The sequence below is a fragment of the Chironomus tepperi genome, unplaced genomic scaffold (assembly GCF_022539635.2).
Source record: "Chironomus tepperi strain 1889 unplaced genomic scaffold, CSIRO-AGI_Ctep_v1 contig_85, whole genome shotgun sequence".
NCBI lineage: Eukaryota > Metazoa > Arthropoda > Insecta > Diptera > Chironomidae > Chironomus > Chironomus tepperi.
Genome location: NW_027226207.1, coordinates 2,667,438 through 2,677,900, shown reverse-complemented (window position 1 = coordinate 2,677,900; position 10,463 = coordinate 2,667,438). Strand labels below are relative to the sequence as shown.

At 32.9% G+C, this 10,463-nt stretch overlaps 2 protein-coding genes across 3 annotated transcripts; one reads left to right on the top strand and one right to left on the bottom strand.

Annotated features, from left to right (window-relative positions):
• The first annotated feature begins 964 nt into the window (after positions 1–964).
• Positions 965–5,633, top strand: LOC139086547 (uncharacterized). Of its 2 annotated transcripts, XM_070635013.1 has the most exons (3): positions 965–1,992; positions 2,257–3,440; positions 5,402–5,514. In XM_070635013.1, exons 1-3 carry the CDS (start codon positions 1,347–1,349, stop codon positions 5,405–5,407), a joined length of 1,836 nt encoding a protein of 611 aa, XP_070491114.1. In that variant the 5' UTR covers positions 965–1,346; the 3' UTR covers positions 5,408–5,514. The 2 variants fall into 2 exon arrangements, with proteins under 2 accessions (XP_070491114.1, XP_070491113.1); XM_070635012.1 differs by having other exon boundaries at positions 2,257–5,633.
• A 495-nt stretch (positions 5,634–6,128) lies between these two features.
• LOC139086478 (uncharacterized) lies at positions 6,129–9,820 on the bottom strand. Its single transcript, XM_070634939.1, has 3 exons — positions 8,770–9,820; positions 7,994–8,244; positions 6,129–6,149 (listed from the first exon to the last, which is right to left on the bottom strand). The coding sequence occupies exons 1-3, from the start codon at positions 9,818–9,820 to the stop codon at positions 6,129–6,131; spliced, it is 1,323 nt and encodes a 440-aa protein (XP_070491040.1).
• Between the last annotated feature and the right edge of the window lie 643 nt (positions 9,821–10,463).

The following is a 10,463-nucleotide window of genomic DNA, read 5'->3' as shown; positions in this document are numbered from 1 at the left end:
TATCAATTGCAAATCATTTTGCAAATTTTAAATTATTCTATAAATATTTTCAATTTAATTGACTCAAAAATACTAAATCGACAGCAGCATGTATATAACATAACTTCAAAAATTATTGTACAGTTTGTGGGTGATTCTCCCGAACGGTTGCATTTTAAAAAATGAGCTTTTTTAATCCAAGGTTATTTGTTTATTGATCAAAAAAAAAAAATTTTATCAATAACTGTTCGAATTTTCATAATTTCAAAGTAGAAAACTGATAAAAACTATAAAATTAATTATACTTTGCATAATATATTAAAACTCTGTGTAAAACTTAAGCACAAATGAAGAATTTTACTTTTTCGTTTTCAAAATTTTGTAATTTTCTCATGGATTAGGAGAAAAAGTTTGAAAAAGGTGCTTTGTGACCAAAAGTTGACGTTCGGAGAATCGGCATAAATATGATATCAAAAACTATGCAACTCATATGCATTTCATGACTGAAGAATAAGCAAATTAATGTATTATTGATTCCCCTATAAAAATTTTCACAAAATGCAACTTTTGACTCAAAAATACTAAATCGACAGCAGCATGTATATAACATGACTTTAAAAGTTTTAGTGCAAAAATTATTGTACAGTTTGAAATCTACTATCAATGTATGTAAAAATATTGAAGTATAGACAATTTTGTTCTTTATAAACGCTTTAATTTTCAGTTCCGTTGTCTGATAAGTGACTCATATTTGAGAATTTTCTCGGAACATACGCTTATGACTCAACTACATTATTTATAACTTTTGTTATACCTCGAAGTTATATATCAAATAATTCGACAATATAACAACAGATAATCATGAGTTATAAAAGCAGAGTTGCAAATTTATTGTAATTAGAACACAGTGAAGATTTAGTTAATATTTTGATGTTGGTCAATCCAGTCTGAATTTTGGTCTGAGCTACATTGGTTAAGTTTTAGATTCATTGACTTAAAGTTGTCATATATTGAAGGATTAAAATATTAAGTGAAGTTAGTAAAGGAACATAAAATATTCAAATTTTTGATATTGTGTGAGCATATTTCCTCATGAAATACACTTTAGATACAACACTGACTCGATAACCAAGATAAGACGCGACTTAAATTATTTAAACCATGCACGAGCATGAAGAACTATTCAGTTTAAAGTGATAATTCGCAATTTGTACAATAACTTCTTCACTGTGAATTTAAATTTAATCATTTTATCAAAGTTTGTTCCTGCTTTTGGATTAAACTAAGTGAAAAAATTTACGAAATTCAGCATAAGTTCAACAAAATTGTGAAATTTCACAATTTATTGATGTTTAGTGCATGCTGAGATGACATCCACAAAGAGAACATTTCTAATATCTGGAACTAGTGACATCAACTGCACATCATCAATTGAAGATCATAAAAGTTTTCTTCGTAAAGCATGTGCCAATAAATCGTTTGTTATAATTGACCTTGAGAAAAATTTTAATGCACATGAGTCATCAAATCGCGACTTTCTTTCTTTCATTATTCACACTGTTCTAAAATTAAATCACAGTAAAGAAAAGAGCTTCAATGAACGTTATAATAATGGAGAGGTCATTTTTATAATAGATGGAATTGACTATGTTCAGGAAATCAGAAAAAAATTTATTAGTGACATCATCCAGACATTTCTACACACCAATGGAAATCAGCTATGGATAACAACACAAAGTGATCTGGAAAATTTGCAAAAACTACTCAATATTGATGGACTAGTTGAGTTCACTGAGGAACAAGGTGTAGAATTAGTCGCATTAAAATGGACGATGGATAATTCAGGAGATTTGGTCGAATGTGCATCGGAATATAACAAAGTGAAAGCAGACAGAGTGTGTCGAAAAGTTATGAAATTATCGAATTGTTCAATAGTTGTGCCTGAATTCTACAAAACAATTGGGAATCTGTTTAAAGATGAGAGAAATGTGAAAGATGCTAGAAATATATTCAGTAAGTGTTGACATTTTTAAATGCAAGTCATTACAGGCGTATTCAGAGGGAGTATACTTCCTAGGATTTTTCGTAAATAAATACCCAAATTCTTCTAAATTTCCATACAAAAATTCAAACCCTCTCTAAATTTCCATACAAAAATTCAAACCCTCTCTTTCCCCACCTCTCTGGCTACGCCCCTTCATGTCACGTATTTTGCAAATAATTCTAAATAAATGTTATTCTAACCCTTTATTCTTTATGACTTTTCTTCTCTTTTAGATAGCATTATTGTGAATTTTGATAAGAACGATGATTCCAACAACAACTCAATCGGAAATACTAACAACAAAATCTTCAATAGCTGCTTTTTTATTAGCATCGCCATAATAGTTATATCAATTTTTGCAGCATATTCCCCTCTTTACAACAAATCATATAAATATGATTCGTTATCAAGCGAAGAACAAAACTTAGTAAGGAATACAGTAATTGGCTACAAAAATGTCCTTTTAAGGATCCAAGATTTATTTGATGATAATACGGAAGTTTACAACCAGTTGACGTCTGAGCACATTTCATTAATTTTGGAAGATGAAGCTATAAATTTTAACAATCCAGAATTTGACTATTTAATCAAATTTGTTAACTTAACATGGCGAAATTTAAACAATGACTTGAAAAAGAAAGCTTTAAATTCTGAAATTATCTTTCAAAATGAAAATTTCAAAGTCAAAAATTTATACAAAGCATATCCAAAACCCTTTGAATCACTAACATCCGATGAAATTTTAAAGCTTCTTGATAAGAATCCATTTAAAATAGGAGAAAATGTCGAATATCCATCTGATTCTAAATTAGAGCAAATTGTCAACAGTTTGCCTGAAAAGTCATTGAACGAAAAAGTTTGTTCCTTAGATTCAATTCTAAATTACATCAAAAATGTCAATGAAGAGTACATTTTGGTCAATAATAATGAATTATTTGACATTAAGGAATTACTTGATACCCAAAATTCACGTTTATTTGTTGTAAATTTAGAAAATTTGAGAGGGAAATTGCTAGGATTTGACAAGTTACTAGTTAGTAATTTAAATCGTAAATATCCAGATCATTGGATCGTTTACTTCAACTTCCTGGAACATTCAAAAGACCTGAAAATGATTGATCATTTCGACAATACTGAAAAACTTTTGTTTAAGATTTTAAACCTTAATTCCAAAAGTAATTTTGAGAAGCAAATTTTTCTGTCGTTCTACAAGTCCAATAAAGTCATCTTCTTATGGGACAATTCTGATGAAATTCCAACATCTCATAAAGAGATTGCTTTAAATTTAATCCAAAATATTCATAAATCTACAAAAAACATTCAACTTGTGTCCTCACAACTTCCATGCAGTGAAAATGAAGTAAATGCATTAGATTATTTATCAGATCAAGACCAAATGAAGCTTAAAGATGCTCAAGTAATTTATAAGAATTTTAAAATGACATTTAATGAATTATTTTATGACAATTCACCAGCATATGCCAAATTAACCCCTAATCACATTTCTGACATGCTTGATGACAAAGTATTGAACTTGAATAATCCAGACTTGAAATATCTTCGGAGATATATTAATCATGACTGGAACAAATTAGAAAAGAGTCTCAAGCAAAAGATTTTAAATTCGCAGTTTATTTTTCAAAATGAAGGTTTAAAGTTTAAATCCATTCATAGCCTTCATCCTGAAGCATTTTTAGCACTAAAATCTAAGCAAATAATTGAAATTTTAGATGATAAGTTGCTAACTGTTGGAAAGGAAATGGACTTTCCAGTTCCAGTAAATTTAAGTGCTATTCAAGTTAGTTCCTCAAAATACTTCACAAATAGACTGAAATTTTCAAAACATGACTATGCATTTGTGGGAAATGAAGAGATAGAGGAAGTCATTGAACATGACACTAGATTCTTTTTCTTAAATCAAGCAATAGTCAATGGAAGTATCTTGTCATTTGATCAAAATATGATGGCAAATCTAAAGAATAAGTATCCAAAATATTGGATATCCTTCATTGACCTAAGACAAAATGCAGTACATTTTTATGACGATGGATATTTGGATTCAGTTCCATATATTTTAGAAAGCATCCTAAATTTGAGTTCAAGAAAGGCTTTTGAGGAGCAAATCTTTTCATCATCTTATAATTCAGGCAAAGTTATTTTATTCTGGGATGGATATGATGAAATTGCTCCAAAATATACAGAATCCATCCTTAAAATGATGAGTTTTATTCATAAAAATACTGGAAATATTCAGTTTGTGTCATTTTATCTCTCATATGACAAATTGTCCTTTAAAGACCAAAGAACAGTCAAAACTTCAAGAGTTATCTTTAAAGACATTGAAGTTAGGTTTATGGATTTATTTCCAGAAAATTCCGAGGCTTATAATCAATTATCTCCATATCACATCTTTCAAATGATTAATGATGAAGTTCTAGACTTTTATGATCCTCAGTATGAATATTTGGTCAATTTAGTCGTTCTTAATTGGAAGGCTTTAGATCCAAATCTGAAACTAAAAGTGCTTGATTCTAAAATTAGTTACCAAAATGAAATTATAACGGCTAAAACTCTCGAGTTATCTCATCCACAAGCCTTTACAGCCTTAACTTCTAGTCAAATTGTTAAAATGCTTGAACGGAAGGCACTAAAAATTGGAAGTTTAGTCGATAATACAGAAATCTATAGACACAAAATCAAAGATGTATCTACAGCATTGTTAATGGAAAAGGTTTGCTCCAAAAATTCATTCTTAAGTCAAATAAGAAGCATAGACACTTTAAATGATAATCATGGCCTAGTTGGAAATGATGACATGATTGACATTTGTTCTGAATCCAGGGATTCTGAGATTAGACTTTTCGTATTGACCTTAGAAATTATGAAAGAGAAAATTTTGGGATTCGACAAAAAAGCCATAAAAAGGTTGAAGAAAAAATTTCCAAATAAATGGATTACACATGTTGACTTAATAGAAAAAGCAGGAGCACTTAAGCAGTTAGAGACTGAAAGTGATATTGAGAAGGTTCTTCTTGAACTTTTAGATTTGACTTTACACAGTGAATTTGAGAAGCAACTCTTCTTTTCGTCATTTAAAGCTAATGAAGTCATATTTTTATGGGAATATGCTGATCAAGTATCAACACCAGCCATGAAATTTGTCAAAAATTTAATTGTTAAAATTCACGAAACTACTGAGAATATTCAGTTTGTGTCATCACAAATTCCATGTGATAATACTGATAAAAAACAAACTAAACATTACGTTGACTATTCAGCTACACTATTTTTGGCTTGGTTCAGTTATTATTTGATTATAGCTGGTGGAGCTTGTTATGTGGTTTTCTACTTTTCTAACATATCCAACTATCATTTCAGGGATGATTACCAATTTTACCTAATAGTTTTTGGCTCTCTAATTGGAATTGTGTTTGGAGCTCAATTTTATCTCGGATTTAACTATATTGGCAGTGCATTCATACTTGTCTGGGTTGTTTGCTTCCTACTCAATGTTCTATTTATAAAAAATCACTAATCATCTTAGTTTTAAGAACAATATATTGAAATTTGTAATATGATCATAAGTTTAATAAATAAAAATGTCTTTAAATTCAAAAAATCCTTTTATTTCAATTTATTGCAATAAAACTAGCAAGATTAAATAACACGAGCAGCACAACATGATCTCTGGGACACCGCTACCTAGCCGTAATAACGATAAAACACAATGTTGCCTCAACAGCACCATTAAGATGAATTTGGACCAATTTATACAAAGAAAATTGCAGCTCGCTGTATTGTGCTGCTCGGACAATTCTTTAAATTCCTTAAAATCCATTGAACCCATAAAAAATCAGACAAAAAGAAAATCTCACAAATCACATCTCTAACAAAGCTAATCTGTAATTCTTAGACATTATTGAAGCGATTTCAGCACTTGAACATATTACACTTCACATACACGTATACTCATTTCCAATAGCGTATCGTATCGTATTTTTTAATCTTATCAATTTCTTATTCTTCAATTAATTTTCTTTCTATCGCTTCCTTCTCAAGTCAGTTACACTCGGTAATCGCTTTTATGGTGCATTATATAAAAAATTCATGTTATCAGAACTAATGTCTGCACAATCAATATTTTGTATTAGTTATTAAAAACATTTCAGCTAGTCTAGACGATGGAGTAAGAAGGAATGGAGATGAAAATTAATATGGGAAAAAGTTTCTGTAATTTTTTTCGATACAAAGCTCTTATTCAGCTCTTGTTTCTGTTTACAAACATTATGTTTTATTAATGCTGTTGCTACTGACAATAAATAACAAGAAAGAGAGTTTTGTAGGAAAAAATTTATTCTCATTGACTGTAAATTCTAGTAATTTGATGACTTGTTGTGACGACTTGATTTCATATGGGTGAAATATTGTGTAAATTGAAAGATTTATTGCATATTGAATAAACATGCTAAATAAATGTAAAATAATACCTGATTACATCATAATATTCAGGAAATTTAACTCAAATATCATGAATATGGACATTTTACACCAATTTCTAGTATTAAGTTAATTTAATCGCTTACTTCGCGATTGTACAGATCAATTGTTATCCAAAACCTCCAGAAGATGCAACCTGAAGCTAACTCCATCGTTTGCTTCTAGTTGCTCTTTACCAATACAAAATGCAACAAGGAAATTCAGTCAGGCTGATCAATAACATCAACCTTATCCAAAGTATAGATCCAAGTTCGAAATCTATTTAAATTTTATATGGAGTCGAGTTGACTTTTCCATACCAAATCGAGTTCTGGCATTGACACATTCACAATAATGGCAAATTCCACAATTTTGAATCATTTTTTTAAACAAACTAAAGAAAGTCAGTAAGTAAATGGTCATTCTACCCTTACTAAAACTACTTCAAGCAATTAACTTTCTAATGATGTCAATTATCCGACTAATGAAATCTCCCCTCAAATTCCCCCTCAATCATTGCTCAATAATTACCCAATAAATTATCATCAACAACAAAATTAATCATTAAGTTTAATTTAATTTTTACTTTTTGTTATTTGTTATTGCAGGAAGAAGAACTTTAACTCTTATCAAATAATTCCAACATTGTCGAATGGTCTTGATAACAATGAATTATCTCCGATAAGATTAATTGAATGAAGAATAGGGAAAAAGTAATCTGAGGAAGTTTAGAAATGAATTTTTGTAGGAAAACAATGATGAAATTTTTATAAATTATCAGACTTTGATAAGCTGATTTGCTACTGTTTTCTCGAACTATTTTGGATTATTGTACATTTTTCGGATGAAATCTGTCCTAAATATCGTTGTACCATGGCAAGACGCTGTCGATAGAGACGGTAATGCACTTGGCATCGGTAATTACTTACTTACTTCTTACTTCCTTGGCTGGGGCGCACGGGGGCCCATTGCCGCGTTTAAAGAATGTCTGTAGACAGCTCTATCTTTCGATAACCTCTGCCAATTAGGGATATTGAGAACTCTAGCGTCCTTATCCACACAATCAATCCAGGACATTTTCGGTCTTCCTCTTGATCTTTTGCCATCCACAAAGTCTGCAAAGGTTACTCTATATACTGGGGCATCCTGTGGTCGTCTGTTCAAATGCCCTGCCCATCTCAACCGATTCACACGAAGAACAGTGACAATATCAGCATCCTGGAAAAGCTGATAAAGTTCATGATTATGTCTACATCGGTATACTTCACCTTCTTTTGCAGGTCCATAAATCGCTCGCAGTATTCGTCTCTCAAAGACACCAAGTGCTTCCTCATCTGCTTGTGTAGAATTCCAGGTTTCCGAGCCGTACAATGCAATGACCCGAATGAGCGTCTTGTATAGCATCACCTTTGTGCCTCTAGACAGACTCTTGGACGTAAAAAGGTGCTTTAAGCTGTAGTATGCACCATAAGCTGAGTGGATTCGTTTGCGTACCTCCATGCTGACATCTGCTGTGGTGTTAATAAAGGATCCGAGGTACTTGAAGTCTTGCACCACTTCGAATCTTCTGCCATTGACACTAAGATGACTGCCTACTTTCTGCTTTGTTCTGTCTGATGCAGCGACCATTAGAAGCTTAGTCTTCTCCTCATTTACCTTTAGTCCAATGCGTTCAGCTTCACGTTCCAGCTTCGAGTACGCATCCGTGATAGATCGTAAATTCCTTCCGACGATGTCAATATCATCTGCGTATGCCAGTAATTGAGTCGATTTGTTGAATATCGATCCACTAAGTTCCAACCGTGCCTTCCTACACACACCTTCCAGCGCAATATTAAAAAGCTTAGTCGACAACTCATCCCCCTGCTTAAGTCCAGTTAATGTCTCAAAGCTGTCGGATAACTGCCCTTGGACCTTAACACGACTCTGGACCTTACACAGTGTTGTTCTAAGTAGTCGAATCATCTTATGAGGAAATTGAAACTCGGTCATGAGATTCCACAAACCTTCTCTATCAACGGAATCATAAGCTGCTTTAAAGTCGATGAGCAGATGCAGCGTTTCCGTGTTCTTGTCACTACTCTTCTGAATGATTTGTCTCACGCAATGTATTTGGTCAATTGTCGACCGGCTCTTCCTAAAACCCGCCTGAAACTCGTGCAGAAAGTCTTCGTAGAGAGGCTCTAGCCTTGACGAGAGAATTTTTGAAAATATTTTATACGCTGAACTTAACAGTGTAATGCCGCGAAAGTTGCTACATGTCAACTTACACCCTTTCTTATGGAGCGGGCATATGACTCCAACTGTCCATTCATCTGGCATTTTCTCCTCATTCCAGACTTGTACGATGATTTCATGCATCTTCTCCTCTAACATAGAACATCCAGTCTTAAACAGCTCAGCTGGTAAACTGTCCTCACCTGGAGCCTTGTTGTTCTTTAGTCTAGCAATTGCTTCACGTACCTCACTCAATGTGGGTTCAGGACATTCCTTGCCATCATTCCTCTCGTACAGTCTTGTTGTTCTGCTTTCTTGACAAGCTTCACCGACATTTAAGACCTCTTGAAAGTGTTCCTTCCATCTGTCCAATACTTTAGTTTGACTGCAAAGCAGTTCACCATTCTTTGATTTACAGATAGCTACTCTTGGATGGAACTTTTTCCTTGCGAATTTGACAGCATTGAAGAATTTCCTCGACTCATTCATTGACTGGAGCTCCTCAATATCATCAAGACACTGTCTGTCAAATTTTCTTTTCTTACTTCTAAAGAGTTCTTTTTTGTTACGTTGAAGTTGCTTTATTTCTTCAGTTCGCGCTCTCGTTGTTCTCATATTTTTTGCCTCAATCAGTCTCTGAACAGCTTGCTTGCACTCGTCATCAAACCACTCTTTCTTTTCTGGTTGGTGGTACCCAAGGCATTCTTCAGCAGCTTGCTTCATTGCAATATGACAATCCTGCCATATCGTCAGTTCGCCATTTCTCTCCTTCAGTTGTTGTTCCACTCGAGCATTGAAATTTTCCTTAACTCTGTTGTTCTTGAGCTTTGTCACATCATACTTCTTTTGTTTTGTGCTCCTTATTCGTCCAATGTTGCTCAACCTAAATCGAATTTTAGCTCCAACAGCATAATGATCAGAATCATGGTGTTCGATGTCCGCTTGTGTGTATCTGAAGCTTCTTACATTCAGAATGTTTGATGCATGACGGTTGTCGATCAATATATGATCGATCTGGCACTTTTTTCCTCCTCCAGGTGGACTCCAGGTTGCTTTACGGGAACTTCTCCGTTGGAAATATGTTGAGCTTATTCTCATGTTCATTGCGGCGGCGAATGTGATAAGTCTCAGTCCGTTTTCATTTGACTTAGGGTGAAGACTAAAGGATCCAATCGTTGGTTTAAATGTCTTTTCTCTTCCAATTTGGGCATTTATGTCACCGATGGATCGGTAATTAGCAAAAGGTTAAAGCGGTAGGGCCAGCTGCAGGCGCAAACGATGGATCACAATAGATCTGAACTATCTATATGTCTTTGTGTTCCAAATATTCATCTACATTTGCAGAAATTTCTTGAATTTTGCCTAAATTTCAAGACAACTCTAGACTATAATTAAATACTGGACATCTTAAATTAATGAGCCCAACAAAAATATCATTAAAATGAAATTCAAGTCTAATTGTCCCTCAATCTACATTTTGAAATTAATTCCTTTTTTTTTTCATTTACTAAAAAAACTATAATCAATTTCAATTAGGGTACTGAGTAGCATCATGCATGAGTGAAGATTATTTATGTCGAGCTGTAAATCTTAAGCTGATTACAAATCCCCTTTCCTTATTTGTGTTACAAATTCTTCCTCAATTTCAATTATTTTCTCAATTCATTTTTTCATGATATTAATCCCTAATTTAATAGCATCACTTAAGTCAATATTGAATCAAATTCACTGCGATTTGTGTTGGCAT